We start from the raw sequence: 17,158 nt of genomic DNA on the forward strand, positions 1-17,158 counted from the left end.
CCATAGAATACAAACTAAAGCTGTGTTTCACCTGTGTTTACCCAATAACTAGACACGAGCCACCTTCCCACAGAGAGTGCTGGATTTTATTAAATTTTTTCACATGATCAAAGTGAAATTTATGTCACATTGCTTTTAAATAAAATCTGTATTTACTGTGATCCAGTCACCTCTGTTTTCCCTCCATGTATCTTTTATCTTTAAGATGCTGATTTTTTTTCTTTTCTACTTCTCTTTGTTGATATTATTTCTTAGATCTTTCAATTTTATTACACTGAGTGTGAGGACAAATTTCAAGGAGGAATATAAACTACATGCTCCTCAAGACACATTGCCAATAGTGCACTCCTGCTCCTATTATCCCCCTATGCTTGGTAATAATAAATTGACACTTTACAGTGATAGTCATAATAATTAATGATCTGGCAATGGTAATGTAGCCAAGACATAAGTTAACAATGCAAACCTAAAAAATTATCTGGGAAGATGCAGCCAGAGAGATATTTTCAGTAGATTGAGAAATTAGGACAAACTTATTTGGTATTCCATCAGTTTATGAACCCTAAAAATAAGAACATATTTCATGTATCAGTTCTTAGTGGAATTATGTAGTATGAAACAAGAGACCTATTCATTGGGACAAAGTACCTCATCTTCATTTAGATGAAATTTTTAGTTTATCCTTAATGGTTTACTTTTGATTTGACAATGTAGACATTGTGCAGATACCTGCATTGAGGAAAACTGCCCCTTAAATTGTTTCATTATTCAGTATTTTGTGCAACAATATTAAGGTGCTGCAACTGAATCAAATTATTGAATTACCTACTCAGTGTGCAAAGAAATTTCATTTGATTCAGGTGCATTGGAGAACGATTGCTTCTAAGACTTTTAGAACATTAGATATCAAGGAAAGTGTTGCAGACCCTGGCTTAGATCAAAGCATTACTTATGTGTTATAATGTCCCAGTCAAAGTTCAGACTTGATGTGTTTTTTTTTCCATTCTAACTGAAATAGAGCTATTTTTCAATGAACTAATGCACAAAACATAAGTCAGTAATTTACATGTCCAAACCTGACAGTGTATATAAGTATAATTCAAACTCTTGCAGTTGTAAATGCAACAGAGAGCAGCTGTACAAAATATTGACTCATGAAGGCTGGCACTTTTTAGATTATTAATTATAAAAAATGTTTAAATCTATGTATCATTTTCATTCCACTTCAGAAATTGTCATTACGTTTCTTGTTCTAAAACATGAACTCCATTTAAAATACAAGCATTTCTGGTTGTAATGTGACAAATTTTGAAACAAAAATAATAAAACATGTTTTTGCAAGGTACTGTACTGAAATTTGTAGTTGGTATGCATTACTGTGCTGTGAAACATGTTGCGAGAACTGTCACAGGCATTCTAACCACTGCCTGTGTTTGTGCTTCCAGTACACGTGAAAGCTGGAACCTGTGAGGTAATTGCTGCACACCGATGCTGCAACAAGAACAAGATCGAAGAGAGATCCCAGACTGTCAAATGCTCCTGCTTCCCTGGACAGGTGGCGGGAACAACGAGAGCAGCTCCATCTTGTGTAGACGGTATGCCAGACTTCTCATTACAGTTCTGGTAATGATTCCAGAATGGCACGAGATTAGAAATATGTGACACAGTGCAAAGCTGTCTTACCTGTCAGTGTGGTTCAGGCAAGTGTTTTGCTGTTCATTTGTGCATGAGAAGTTTATTGCATAGAAGACAAAGAGACTTTTGTGCTCTGTGTGTTGTTAGAGACGTCACCGTTTTCTAAATCAAATCTCCAGCCAGTTCATTCAGTAACCCTTTTGTCTGCCATTGAAGCTACAACAGACATGCCCATCAGAGCAGACAGATGGCCAGGTCATTTAATATCATGTCAGCAGTGTCCTCAGTTACAGGTGAATCGATCCCCATCTTCTCCTTTTAGTGTAACAGCCCTGACAGGTCTCGATTTTGACAGTTCTCTACTCACTTTGGAAATGTCATGGGAAAGTGTTTTTCCCCCGTAGGCTTCTTCAAAGCAGCAGAAGACCTTGACTGCATGCTACCTTTCTCATACAGTGCACACAACCACCCTTCTCACACCTGCTTACAACACTCACTATCCTGACATTCACCCATGTCTGTAATTCAAACCCGAAAAGACACTTGGGCAGAAATGACCTCCATGGATGCATAAAAAAATACTCAATTCAATCACTGAAATGCACACAGAGACTAAATTAGTTTGTGGCTGATGTGACTAAATCAGAACTGTGCTCTGCTTTCAGACAACAACAGCATAATTACTTATAGTACAGCATTTTTTAAAGTGTTTTGTTTTCATCACAGCATCAATAGTTGCACAAAAGTGGTGGTGCCAGATGCATCCTTGCATGGATGGAGAAGAGTGTAAAGTGCTACCAGATCTGAAAGGATGGAGCTGCAGTACAGGAAACAAAGTTAAGACAACAAAGGTGGGTCCATTTTTTAATTGTGTTCACATTTTTAAGGAAATGACTGGTATTAATCTTGCATCAGTGTATAAAGACTTGTATTCTCTAGGTTTTTAGGAATCACAAAAATGACTTCCCAATTTAATGACCTAGGATAAAACTCTAGGATAATTGAAGAGGCTGAGTAAAGGAATGGAACTGAAGCTAAGAAGAACACTATAAGATTGAGTTATTAGCCTCAGATGAGTGCAGTGCAGAGTAGGCAGGGGGGAAACAGGAGTGAAGTCAGTGAAGTGTAACTTGATGCTGTTGGCTTAAAACACAGGAAACACAGGAGTTAATGTCTATCTATTTAGCCATTGCCCCTGGTTGTTGAAAATGTTGAACTATAGTTGTTTTATTGTATTTTACTTAACTTACTGATTTAGTTAGGACATGAAGATTTAGTTATGAGCAATTCAGAAGGAAGAGGGAAATCCAAAGCAAATACTCTTCTTGCTCATAAAAGTTAAATTGGGAAAAAAACGTCTTAGTGTGAAGTTGTGATTCTGACAGCAACTGACTCTAACCGTATTTGAACAATACCTGGCATAGAAAAAATAAGGAAATGTGTAATAATGTCTGCCAAGAACCCCACAGTAAAACTGAGAGAAGGATCTAAAGCAATTTTTCTACAAGAGTTTTAATCTAAATCCTTTTTTTCTGCCAGAAAACTGAAAATTTGCAGACTGTATTTTTTTGTTTCGCAGTGTGCCTAACCATTCATGCAAGTAAACAAAACAAAGTAAGATTTAGAATGGCCTACCCTTTGTTCAGCACTAAGACCTTCCTCTTAGCTCTGATTGGTTGTTTTTGACCCGGTGCAGTGTATTTCTGCGGGTAACTCTATGACCACAGGGACGAGGCAAAGAAACTTGATTTTTTACAGATTATCTGTCTCATATTCTGCTGTCATGACATAAACAAGTAAAAAAACATATTTTTATGAAAGTTACCTACTGCAGCCAGCTTTAAGTGAGACATTAGACATGGAGTGATAAAGCATATGAAAAAAATCAATTATCACCTCTGTAATAGAAAATGCGACTGTACACAAGGGTTTACCATTATGACATTGAGTCATTTCATCCAAATCAATCTCAGTCTCCAAGGTTTTACTTTTAGCTGAGACCGGAAAATCAGATTCTGTCTTTAAACTGCTTTTGACCACAACTGATTTCTACTGAAAAGCTAAACAAGGCATCCAAGGATAAAGAAATACAAAATTCTCCCTGACGCACAATTGTTGAGTGGGATGTGCTGGCAGAGAGCAGCGGTGCTCAAGCTAAAACTCCTTTCTAAATTAATGAAGCTTGTCAGGATGTGTGTTCAGGTTTTTGTTGGATGAGCTGGACCAAAAGTGGCTGGTAGGTGAGGGGATAGGTGTGGTTGAGGGGAACACATAGGACCCTTCCCCATCTATCATAGACCATGGTTTGACTCACCAAAAGCCAGTAGTTGAGCTGCCTCATCCATTATTCATGGTACAGGAGGCCTGGATGAAGCAGAGCTTTTTATTTTAGCCGGGTTAATAATTCATGCCCTCTGTTACAGCCACGGAAAGCAGAAACAGAGGCACAGATGAGCAGGGGTCCAGGTGGCTAGTAGAACCCGTCAGAACCTCGACTCTTTTATTGATTAGGGAGTCAGCGGGGGTCGCTCCATGCTCATGGCCTTACTGCCTCCCACAGAGAGCCAGCGAGGGATGGCTTGTGTTTGCCAGAGGGCTCTGTACTTAAACTTCCTGGACACTTAACATCCTTCTGAGGAATGAACAGAAGGGCTGTCTGAAAACGAGGCTCACAGTCTCCAGTGTGATGCTGGTGCTGTGTCTGTTTCCATGGAGTCTTTTATAGAAATACAAATTCCAACCAATGAAAATTCAACAGACAGTTCAGAGCAAAAACAAATCATAGAAAGATCAATATGTCTTTTCACCATTCACACTTAGCAAAGAAAGAAACCTAATATTGGACTTCACTAAAATGGAATATACGTCTCCTTTAGGAATATCTTTACTTTTTTCTTTTTAAAATGATTAACAAAACAGCATATTGACAAAATGTCAAATTAACTGATCGTCAGATCTTTGAAAATTTGAAAGCAAAAATTATGGCAGAAATCCATGGCTGAATTCTGCAGAGACTGTTTTAAATGCATTTAGTTGTCTTGTCTGCATGCAACTGAGATAATAATGCTACATGCAACACGTGGAGTAGCTGTTGAACAAAACACATTTGTGATAAATCCACAGTCATGTTTCCGGCATTATGCACTCAATTACTAACAGAAGCTTTTAATCATTCTTCATCATGCTTCATACTCTGTAGTTACGTTCTGCAGATATGGGAATATGATCCGTAAGTCATGCTAACTGAAATTCATGAGATTGTATTTTACAATCATGAACTAGTTCACAACCTTTCTGTTGGACTGCTGCTCAACATGCCTAAATTCTTCACTTAAGCATCTTAATAATACAGGTTCTTCATTATTAGCATTAATTAGACTTTAGTAGCCTTTTATGTACTGGCAACCCACCCAATGACGGGAGGAAATAGACTTAAAGTCCCACATGACCCTCCATGTATGGATGGATGTATCAGCTGCTCTTCCTTCTACTGAACTTTTCATTTGTCCTTATTACTCAGTGTAAATATTAGCATCACAATGTCACTAACAACCTTCCAAAGTTTTCTGATCCTGGCCGCTAAAATGTGAGTTGAGGACAAAAATCATAACTAAACTAAAGTCCATTTAAGGATGGAAAATACATTTTTATATCTTATGTACTACTGGAAGCAGTCGTCCTTTGTGATTGCAATATTGCACACGTTCATGTTTCACTAAAAGTGGTATTCAGGTGATAGTGTAGCTCTAGAAATTAAATTTAGTAAGTTGATTAGATGTATTTCAACACCTCATATTTACCACAGAGACACAGAAGTATGAGAACAGAGAGCAGACCATCCCATTGAAATTTCATTTAGCTTCAGTTAAGCAGTTCTTTGAACATCACGTTCAAAGGAAGATGTTTTGTAAAGTTAATTAATATACAAAGCAAGTATAAATAAAGCCATCTGTCATTAGAAATCAATTCTAGATCTGTCAAAACCCTTAGTAAATTGTTTTGGGTGATTACAAAGCTGCGGCTACGCCTGCTAATAAGTTCTTTAATCACCCCTGTTGTCATCTAGACCATTACAAATAACTGCTGAATGCATGCCAAAGCACAAATGAGAAAAGCAAATACTGGTCTGTGATGTATTTTAGTTTTTCTAACCTTAAGTTTTTACTGGAATGACACCAACGCGCTCAGTGTCTTCAAAGATTCTGTGGCACTTTAAGAATAAAAACAAGTAAAAAAAATTCTTGGTTCTTAGAAGAATCTTTTGAAATTCTGCTTTCATTAGCTTCTTTAAAGATAGACTTCATTTAGTTTTGTTTTTTTTTAATTATAGTTCAACAGAATCTTCTTGTGTTCCACAAAACTGATGTTTTGGATATCAATTAAAGTCTCACTTTCAATGCCTTCTTTATCTTGTAATGCAAATCAATCCTTCCAGATGTTCCATTAATGGCATTGCTCATAAAAAATGGTTGTGTTGTTTCACCACATGAAGTCACATCAGTAAATCCGACATCTTAACACCCTGTAGGCCCTGCTCGATAAACTCTGTTTGTTCCTTCTTTCTGTACATGTTCTAGGAGCAGCTAGTTTTATTGTCCTGCTGCTGGTGATGTCAAGAATTATAACTCCAGTCGCTCCTGCTTTTTGCTTTCTATCAATCAGAGGGCACAGGGCAAAAGAGCCACACATCCTTCCCACATGACAGGTGTTATGAAGCTTGCAGAGAATGTGTTAGTGTTAGTGATGGATAGGTGTCTCAGACTTATTTTTTCCAAGACACAATGAAAATATGTTTTATACCTGCTAAAAAAAAGTGTATGAAAAATCTGCCAGTGCAACTTTAAACTGAAAAAAGAGCCTGAATATACTGTATAGAGCTAGAGAAAAATATTCTAGATAAAAAATTAAATCTGACTAGTTTTATTGTATCAACACAGTGGAAGACATATTTATTCCAGTGCATATATGCGCAACAATATATGTTGGTTTCATCTTATTACATCTTATATATTTCTTAAAGTTGCTGCAGCTAACTTTTACAATAGCATATTTTTATATATATGTTTTTTAAAACTGTCACTATGTCATTAAATATATTGAGACTTTTGCATGAATGCAGTGCTCATGGTCAGAAACAACCAATCAGAGACAGCTGGAAGGTTTTACCAATGTCAAACATGCTTGTACACACGCTGCTCACACCCTTTCCCCACACATCAGACTTAGGGCAGAGGGACCTCTGAAGTATTGTTTACATTTTGAGGCCAAGTCCACGGTTTCATCAAAACTCCCTATTCCAGCTTTCAGTCTGGAGTAGGGACCATTTTGTAATGGTTTGATTGTTTTTTTTAATGCACTCACTAGTAAGAAAAAAAAATAATTACTTGGAATATAATTTGATGCACTGATCAACTAGTGATTGATATATATCTATAACTAATTCATTTAGCAAAGAGCTGGCATATCTGTTAGTCAGAGAGACATTGGAATCAATGGGGAGGTAAGAGGAATAATATATCTGTCATCCTGAACTGTATATTGGAGTTCATCTATACATACCAAGTGGCACAGGGATCTATAGTTATTGGTGAACAACAACATGATCGCCTCTGAGTCTGGTCTGTCTTGGATGATAGTAACTTTCCTAACATGCATATTTTAGATGCATGCCTCCTCCATAATCCCTGAATAAAATGGGTGATTCACCTTTGCAAGTTCTGCAGAGGTGACAAACTATTCAACTGATCTTGTTGTGCTGGACATGGATTCACCTAAAAGTTACAAGACAGTGGCTCCTGATGACTAAAGTTGAAGACCCCTGATTTAAAGCATCGGTGAAGCATTCCCTGGAATGCTTCATATATATATAATAGTGTATACCATCCACCAACTATTTGTAATGTTGGTACCTCTAGATGTACCAATTCTTTTCAAATCACTCTACATGTTAACCAAGTTAAGTTCACCAAGACACTCCATGTGGGTATCTCACTTGGTTGCATAACTTATTTTCTTATTGATTTTTATTCAGAATAAAAATGTACCTTCTGTTTGACTCCTTTGGTGTTTACTCAGCAGCAACAAAGATGCCCATAAAATCCCATCACATTAGCTCCTTTCTAATTTTTTATATGATCTTACATTCTTGTGTTTTACACCTTTTGATTTATACCTCATCCCATATTATTTATCCCCCTAAAGCCTGGAAAATACAAGTCGTATCCTATCTTCATGTTTTTTAATCGCAACATTTAAGATAAAAAAAATGTTCAAATCAATATTAAAGCAAACTGAGGTAAAATAATTTCCACAATCAAGATTTCTGCCTTTTATACACCATTTCTGCTGCCTGCTGCTGCAACCGCAGTGAGATCAAATCATTTCCATATCCTCTCTCACACCATGATGCCTGAGGATTGTCGCATGGAAGTGAAAATTAAATTGTGGCTCCCCAAACAGCAAGCACAGTGTCATCAGCTGCACCTGTAAATAGCATAAAAATCACTCTTGTGTAGAAATTTGGATTTGCATTACTCAGGCTACTGATTGCTTGTGGCAATGGCATGCTGATTCAACTGGTGACATCCCAGCAACCGCTTAATGAACAACCATAATGTGCAAACACTCTCACAGGAACACCCCTTCTACCTGCTGGTGTCTGTTTGTGTTTATGCTTTAAAGCTTCTGCTCACAAAGGGCAAATCACAAAGTCATAAGAAACAGCTAAGCTGTCACCGCTTATTTTAAGAATCTTGCTTAAAGTTGAAGATGTACAAAATGTTTAATAATTGCATATTTTAGATTAATATTTATGAAAACATACACAAGCACTGCAGTATGCCGTGTACATGTCATGAATAATAATATTCCTCATTTCTATATGTCATTGACCATGATGCAGTTTCTATTTCAGCAGACTTCTGTCTGCCATTAATGTTGTGTAGCACCACAGATGTTTGAATTATAAACATACCAGTTGGGAATATGCATACCTTGAACTTGTCACACTTTGACTATTGCTGATGGCTGCACAGGGTCAGAACAAGAGCCTGCTTTAATAGCAAACCCATAACATTTAAATAAGGTGAATATATTAGTATGTGTCTACATGCACTAGAGCATCCATCCATCCATCCATTTTCCGTTCACCCTTTGTCCCTAATGTGGTCGGGAGGGTTGCTGGTGCCTATCTCCAGCTACGTTCCGGGCGAGAGGCGGGGTTCACCCTGGACAGGTCGCCAGTCTGTTGCAGGGCAACACAGAGAGAGACAGGACAACCAACTATGCACACACACACCCAGGGAGAATTTAAAGAGACCAATTTACCTGACAGTCATGTTTTTGGACTGTGGGAGGAAGCCGAAGTACCCGGAGACAACCCACGCATGCACAGGAAGAACATGCAAACTCCATGCAGAAAGACCCCAGCCGGGAATCAAACCCAGGACCTTCTTGCTGCAAGGCAACAGTGCTACCAACTGCGCCACTGTGCAGCCCCGCATCTTTTTTTAAAAATTTAGACATAAATGTAAAAGTTTGCTGGCACAGTGAAGGCTAATGGGAGTGCAAATATTGGTTACTGAACAAATAAACAAAGAAAAAAAAAGTTGTTTTTATTTCTCACAAATAAAGGATCAATGACAACAATTTACTAATTGACTCATTTGGACATAAATTTTAATTTACATTTTTTATGTTCACTGAAAAAACCTACACACAAAAAAACAATAATTATCCTTGAAATTGATCTTTTGTAAAAAAAAAAATAATAATAATTTTATATTACATTTTGAAATTTTTTTTCAATGGGTGATCTTTATAATTGAACTTGAGACACACATACTGTTCTGGGTCATATTGACCCGCTTATTAAAATCAAGATAAATGAGTCTTGCAGAGTATTTATGTTTCCCCCACTTCTGTTGAGTGTCCACTCAGTGTGGGTGGAGTTTGTCCACGGGAACAGAAAAGGTTCCTGTCAAAAGCTGTATGAACACCTGCTTTCTCACAGTTTCCTAGTGAAATAACGGGAATAGTGAGAAAGTGGGTTTGTGTGTGTGCACGTGTGTGTGTGTGGTGTGGTGGGGTGTGTGTGTGTGGGGGGGGGGTGAAATATGGTTCATAGCTGCAAGGAAACAAATAGAATTGGACATTTATTTTTCCTTTTTTACCCTTCAATTTGACTGCCTGGTCAAATTGACCCGAACAGTATCTATGTAATATCTAGACGCAGGGGGACTGCAAATGTGTAAAATGAACCATTTTCAATTTATATGTAGAGTGCAACAATTAAGACAAATAGAAAAAGTTTCAAGCAGAAAAAACACTTCCAACTAGCAAGCATTAGTTCTCTGTTTTGAAATGTCTTGCTGATAATTTTGCCCATTTCATATTTTATTACAGTTTAGGTTAAACATTGACGAAAGAGTTGTTCTTCTGCTTCATAAAGGAAGTACTTTGCTTGCTGGGAATTGTGATTCTATGAGATATTTTTCCGATCAATAGGCGATCTCACTGAAGCCTTGTGTACATGTTGCTTCAGGGACTAAGTGTGATTCTATTGCATGTCCTGAAGCAGCTCGACGCTCCATTCAAACTATGCAAACAGCTACTCTCACTGGAAAGCTGCAAAAAGTTCAAAGGGAGGCCTAATTATAAATTTACAAATATGTAGCATAGATGAATAATTTGTTCCATATTAAAAATGTCAGACACCAAATCATATAGCTCACCACAGTGATAGTATTTTTTTGATCTTGTATAAAATAATATGATAATTTATAACTTAATAGCTAAAAACTCCAGATACTAATATCTTAGATACTTTTCGATAAGAAAGGGCAAAGACACGTTTCTAAAGAGTTATTGCATTTTTAACAGGCAATCAAATGATTCTGTTGACATGAAAGTCATGTGGAGGACAGAAAAACTGCCATCGAGAAATTTAAGACCCGGACTCATAATTCATTTCATGTTGATATATCCTTAACCTGAAGATTTTACCTCAGTATTTGGCTTTCAAAATGTTTGAAAAACTGCTGTGAAAAGAAGTTACTTTTCTGTATCTACTACAGTCATATATCATACTCTGACATTGCTTTTCTTTCTCTCTGTTCCCAGGTTACTCGATAGTCATATTTTTCCTGGATAGATATTTGGAACCAAGATGTTTCTTTGACCAACACAAGTAGGACGTTTTGGATACCATGGGATTTATAGACTGGCGAAAACCAGGGACCAACACAGACATTAGTCTGGGACATTCCAGTGAACAAAAAGAGAAAAAGTATAAAAAATTCATATGAGACTGCAATGGCAAACAGATTCTTGACTTTTTGTCTAGCATCAACAGTAGCTTTCTTTCAACTCTGCTGCCCACCAAATCTCTCTTTGTATTATACTTCTAATCCAATGGACTTGAAAACTCAACCATGGTGATATTTATTGACTTGAAGACTGGATTAGACCATGAAAACCCCACCCTAAAACATGTGATGTGAAATTTTGTGTCATGTTCTTGCCAGAAGGAGCATTGGGACTCTTGATGCATATCTCTGTGGAGGCTTTTGTGAGGTCATAAGCATTTTTGATTCCTTTTAGCCTTATAGAGGAGATATTTCCTCTTATATTCTGTTGGTTTGAAAAAGCCTGGCCTTTCATCTTTATAAATTTATTAGGATGTTAAGACCACTTTTGAAAGACACTCATAATAAACATATCTGGAAATAAAAATAAATGAAAGGTCAAAGTAGGTGAGTTCTGCAACAATGATTTAATGGTATCTGTTACTTTCGACGCCTGGTGACTGCTATTCATTACAACTGTCAATATTATCTCAATAAATCTGACTCAATGAACATTTCTCTTTAGAACAACTGCAGTCTGTGTTGTATTGGTGAATTGGTGGAGCTCAGCATGTTGAGCAAATGTTCTAGCAAATAAAACGAGGGGGAGGATCACTCAGAGCTAATCAGGTTTGATCTCATGGTGGAACGGAAATGTGAAAATCAGCAAATGCAAAAATAGGCCATGGACAAAAAAAAATACAGAAAGGAAAATGTTCCCTTACAGTTTGAAAAATATGTCTCATATCTAGTTTACAGATGTATGGAGTATTGTGAAAAAATTCTCCCCCTTTTACAATTTTCTTGGGTTTTTTTGTTTGTTGGTTTTTTGTTGTTTTTTTGTCACACTTAAATGTGTCAGATTATATAACAAATTTTATACATCACCCAAAGATAACTAAATCGAATTATGATTTTATTATTAATGGACAAAAGCTATCCCAGCCCAGCTGGCTGTATGTGAAAAAGTAATTGTCTTAATAACTGGTTGTGTCACCTTTGGTGCAACATCTACTATTAAGTGGTTGCAATGACTGAAAGTGAGTCTTGAACAGTTTAATGATTTCAGTTAAGATATACTGGAGGGTTTTTGACTCGTCTATGTGACAAACACCATATATAACAACAACAATGTCAGTGAAAAATACACAATACTGAATAATAGTAGTGCTTTCTTCACTAATAATATAAAGGGCATTGTAAGACAAGTGTTAAATCTCAATGACAGTATTTCTAATCGTTTCTTGAATTTCTTTAGTTCAGTGATTGATTTGTTGCAGTCCCGAGGCCTGGGTGTGCCTGGTGAAATTGAACTCAGCTTTCCAAAACAGGTGGTTAATCACAGTCAACTCTGGATTTAATTACACTTTTCACATGGGCCAGCTTGTTTTGGATAGCTTCCAACGTTAAATACATAAAATGACCATTTGAAAACAGCTTTTTTGTTGCTCAAATTTCTCCCCAAACTAAATGTTTTAGTTGTCCGAATATAAAATAAAAAAGATAAATATTAATGCTACCAATAAACTGACCAAACTATCGCAGTTTCTAGCTCCTTTCATTGCTCTGAATAATGTCCCATAATGCATTATTACAGTGTGGCATTAAATGAAATAAACCCTCTGACGGAGGTAGGCTGTGCCGTGTGATAGGAGGGTGGCAGATAATGGATGAATGGAAAAGGATTATTAAGTCCTGGTGGCCTTGCCAGCCAGCTGAATCAGTGGGATCCAAGGGCAAATAAAATGTCTGTCCATTTTTACGCATATAATGTGGTTACTATCATTACCGATATCAACATGAAGCTCCATTCCCTTCTCTGTGGAAGCCGAGCAGGGATGGGGAGAAGAAAACGGTTGGGAATTTATTTATATTTCAGCTGCATGTTACAATTCACCGTAGGGACAGGAAGTCACACTATAAATGGGGCAGGCCCTTTTGTTGATATAATAGTTTTGAAATGTAAATCTTTCCTGTAGCTGTCTTTTTTCACTGCTAGACAAAGGTCACTAAACCATCTTTGTGTAAAGGACAACCTGAGAAATGTATTCTGATAGCAAAAAAGACAAGTGACAAAGAAACAATGCTTCATTTCATTATAATTGTATCTAAACTTCCAACAAACTATCACTTTATGGCAAATTTTATATTTTGTAAGTCAATTTCTTCTGTAATTGAAACAGTGCATTCACTAAGAATGTTTCTTATACTGAACATAATTAATTAAGCAAAAACGTAGAAGGGTTGCTCCCAAAGATCCGACCCGTGGGACTGATGCTGACGGAGAGAAATGAGGAGGGTTGCTATGGTTAGTGATCCAGGTTGCGTCTTGTTTGGTTAGAAATCATTAAATTACAGTAATGACTAATTTCTCATTCCTGCTTGCAATTCACCAGAGACCACCATGGATTTAATAAAGAGCTGGCGATGAATTACAAACAGGCTGAGGAAAGGCTACGTGATTATGCAGAGTAATTCAAAAGTGCATTAATAAAACAATACAGAAACATTGCTAAATCATTTGAGATAAAGGCTATTTGCATAATTCATTAAGATTAATCAGACCAGGCAATCTACCACAGTGCTCCGAGGAGCAGCAAGGGAAGACATGATTCCTGTCCCCTGGAAAAAAAAACCTCTTCTATCTACAAACAATGATCCAAATCTACCCTTGGATCAGAGAATTAACCTCTGTGCACTTTACAGCCCCTGCAGTGTTGAAACACAATCCTTCAGTCATCCACCTTAATGTGGGCTAATATTCTATTAATAATGAAAGATCTTTTCATTCAGGAGCTCCTCTGGGTTCTGTTGCTCTGCCATAAAAGACCTTCAAAAAAAGATGACTGGGTTTTGCATACAACGTGCTTGAAAATCAGAGTGGATTTGAGGTTTTTGCTTCTTTTAACATGAGCTTTTCATCCTCAACCTGCTGATGAATTGGACAGAGGTGACAAATCACAGAGTGGAAGTCACCTGCTATTCTCTTGTCTGGTATGCATACAAGGTTGCTGCTCAAATCAACGTGATTCTTTCAGAGCTTTGGAAAAACACCTTAAATTATATCTCATCCACATCTTAAAGTTTCAGTTTGATGTGACATTAACTTTAAATCTATGATGTTTGTATTGTATTAAGAAACTGTACAAACAGCACAGAAAGAAATGACAGGCTGTACTGTGCAAATGAGTTGTAAACAAAAATATGTGAAAAGACTCCCAAATGTATATTTTCTTTTTGTGGTTTGTATTCCTGCTTAAATTGCTGTCTTTGTGCACAAGGTCATTCAAACCTTCAATTTATGTCCATCTTCTGTAAAAAGAGGTACTGAAAATTACTATAATGGTAATACAAGCAGGTACATTGTTAGTGCAAAAGAGCTCTAATTACATTTTACAATTACATGGTGGATTTTACCAGTTAATTCTGGAATTGTATCTGCCAATACATAAATTCATACTTTCTTTATGTGGATAAATTAATATCGCCTAGTTAATTTTGCTTTAATACCATCCAAAAATACAACAGTTTTCATTTTATTTCAAAACATCAATTTATTTTTCTTATTAAATATAAAATTGCATTTAAATTATCCTGCATATTAAACTTGACCGGTGTATCTTCTCCTAATAGAATTCTTTAAAGTGTGTTATAGAATGTGGGTTATTAGTTTATAGCTGGTTTCATTGCAATTTTTACAGACCGATGCCTCCAAAGCTGTTGATTAAAATCCTCCCGTAACTCTTTCCTGGAAAGAATCCCCTGGTCGACTATCTCAAGCAGAAAATAATATTAGTAAAATGGTATTTTCTAGCTGTGGTCAGGGATGGGTACACATCCCGGTGGAAGAGGCTGACAGTGACTCACCAATCCAATTTTATTGGAAGACCAATAATAGACCAAAATATTAGCTCGAGCTCATCTTACAGGTTCAATGAAATATTGAAGTAGCTTGTTTATATGATTTGAACAATTAAAAATTACAATCTGTTTTATGCTTATATAAACCACCAAAGGTAGGAATCACAATTAAAGTCGCAGTTTTCTTCTCCTAAAGTAAATAAATTAATAAAAAGGCACCACAAACACAGAGCACATTTAGGACTGAACTCAGAAGGTTCTTGCACTTTGCAAAATATGCACACCGAAAAACAAAATGCTCACTTACACAAACACCATCTGTTGGGTCTGCCCGGGCATCTTCTTGACAGGATGAATTAGTCTGAAAAACTGTCAGATACACTGCGCAAAATTAGATTTTCTCATTTTATAATGAAAGCTGACAGAATGTAATGAAAAACTGCTCGATCTTGCAAACAGCCAGATGAACTGTAAAAAACGGTCTGGGAAAAACTTTACTGTTTTGATTTAACCTAATATGGGGGTTCTTTTTTCCAACATCTGAGTTACTTTTCTTTCCTAAATTGGGGATTTCATTCAGTTTTGGTTTGCAGTGTGATGCTTGTTTGATGCATATTTGTATTTCTCTCTACTTAAAGACAGTTTATTTTGAGGTGAGCTTTGCATCTTTGTGTTTGTACTGCTGTGACCTGAGGCATAATGGGATTATCCTGCTCAAGGCAAGACGTAGATGCCTTGAATTCTAATATCAAAGCCTTGCTGCATGTACCTGACACGTCCTCCTCTCTGTGTTTGTCATGCCTGACTGGACTAAGAGGCGATTAGCTTATGAATCACAACACAGCCAGCAAGCTGCTTCGGCAAATCATTCATACATTCTGTCAGGGCTTCCTATCAGAAGATTTCTTTACAGCATCACATACTGTATATTGACATACACTAACAGCTTCTTCTCTGTGAAGAAAGCATCAGCCAATCCTTTTTAGCATAGTGTTGCTGAAGAATCTGACTTTACCACCCTGCGCAATGAAGCTCCAATAGATAAAGTCTCTAAGTATAATGTTGACAAGACATTAGTGCTGCCCAGTGCATTTGCTCTTCTCTCATCAGAGACACTCTCAGTTCCCACACTGCATTATCTGAATGGCCCTGGGTCAGCGAAAGGGTCTGCTGTAATTTGAAAAGGAAATGATCTTTTGTGGAACTTGTGGAGCAGACGAAGCAAAGGAACAGAGGGGGAGAAGAGGTGGGAGGTTGAGTAGGTGTCAACGGGCAAGGAGAGTTGATGGAAAGGTGAAAATTTTAACTTCCTCTCCTGGCAGCCGGTGAATGTGTTAATAGGAGCGAGGTTTGCAATGAACTGATGTCTATCTGGATGGGCAGACAGGGAGAGGCAGACACGCGAAATGAAATTCTGATGGATTCCCTACTGCATTTTTTTTTTCTCCTTGGAAACATTTTCAATACATAACTCTGCATTTATTTGCTTACTTTATTTTTTGACCATTATAAATAGCTAAGGGAAATTGTAAGTGGAAGCGGGTATTTCCAGAACAACATTTCAGAAGAGTTAATGATAATGATACAATTATAGCATCTTCATTTACCTGTTTAAAAGTTAAATGGCCCATCAATCGATTGCTATTTGTTTCTCTAAGGTTTATCAAAATATGTACAACAACCCAAATTTTATTTGACAGGGAAAACAGTGACAAATGCATCTGCAAATATAGAGTTGTATATTGTAGATATGAACATTTCCAAATAGCTTAAATCACCAAAAGCAGGAGCTCCTGTTTTACTAACTCTGTGCCTTCCTCTGATAATTTCCTTGTTTATTACCTATTCCATGGTATAGGTAGTGGTTTTAATTGCATGAAATGAAACTAAAAGTGATAAAAATGTCTCTTAACTGTATTTCAAAATAATTTGTACAACCACTTTAATATTTAAAGGGCCCAAAAATAGAATCATTAGTTGTGGGACCATTTATTTAAAAACAATATGATCAAAGTAAAAGGAGAGAACTTATTAGATAGTTTACTGCAATTACAAAAAAATACTTTTGTAATTGCAGAACAACAATGTTCACAAAACATTTCGTTTATGTTTTTGCGGGTGTAAAAACACCCTCAAATTCTTCAGCTTACACCTGCACCATACAGCAGACTGATTTAGTTTAAATTGGGCATTCTGTGCTCGAGAACACATTTAGCTGCCACAATTAGACAAATTGGTGAATGCAGAGCACTGAATTAAACATATTGCACTGCAAAGATGCTCATCATGCGCCAACTGGAAAACATAGTTGGCACAGG

At 36.8% G+C, this 17,158-nt stretch overlaps 1 protein-coding gene across 3 annotated transcripts in view; it reads left to right on the top strand.

The window, feature by feature from the left end:
• Positions 1 to 12,946, top strand: part of tafa3a (TAFA chemokine like family member 3a) — a 95,284-nt gene extending 82,338 nt beyond the window's left edge. For all 3 annotated transcript variants that reach the window (XM_032550442.1, XM_032550444.1, XM_032550443.1), the window contains 3 exons: positions 1,446 to 1,595; positions 2,362 to 2,486; positions 10,756 to 12,946. In XM_032550442.1, the coding sequence (XP_032406333.1) occupies positions 1,446 to 1,595; positions 2,362 to 2,486; positions 10,756 to 10,767 (287 nt within the window). In that variant the 3' untranslated portion in view covers positions 10,768 to 12,946. The remainder of the gene's footprint in view (positions 1 to 1,445; positions 1,596 to 2,361; positions 2,487 to 10,755) is intronic.
• The last annotated feature ends 4,212 nt before the right edge of the window (positions 12,947 to 17,158 follow it).

This window comes from Xiphophorus hellerii, chromosome 20 (genome assembly GCF_003331165.1).
Source record: "Xiphophorus hellerii strain 12219 chromosome 20, Xiphophorus_hellerii-4.1, whole genome shotgun sequence".
Taxonomy (NCBI): domain Eukaryota; kingdom Metazoa; phylum Chordata; class Actinopteri; order Cyprinodontiformes; family Poeciliidae; genus Xiphophorus; species Xiphophorus hellerii.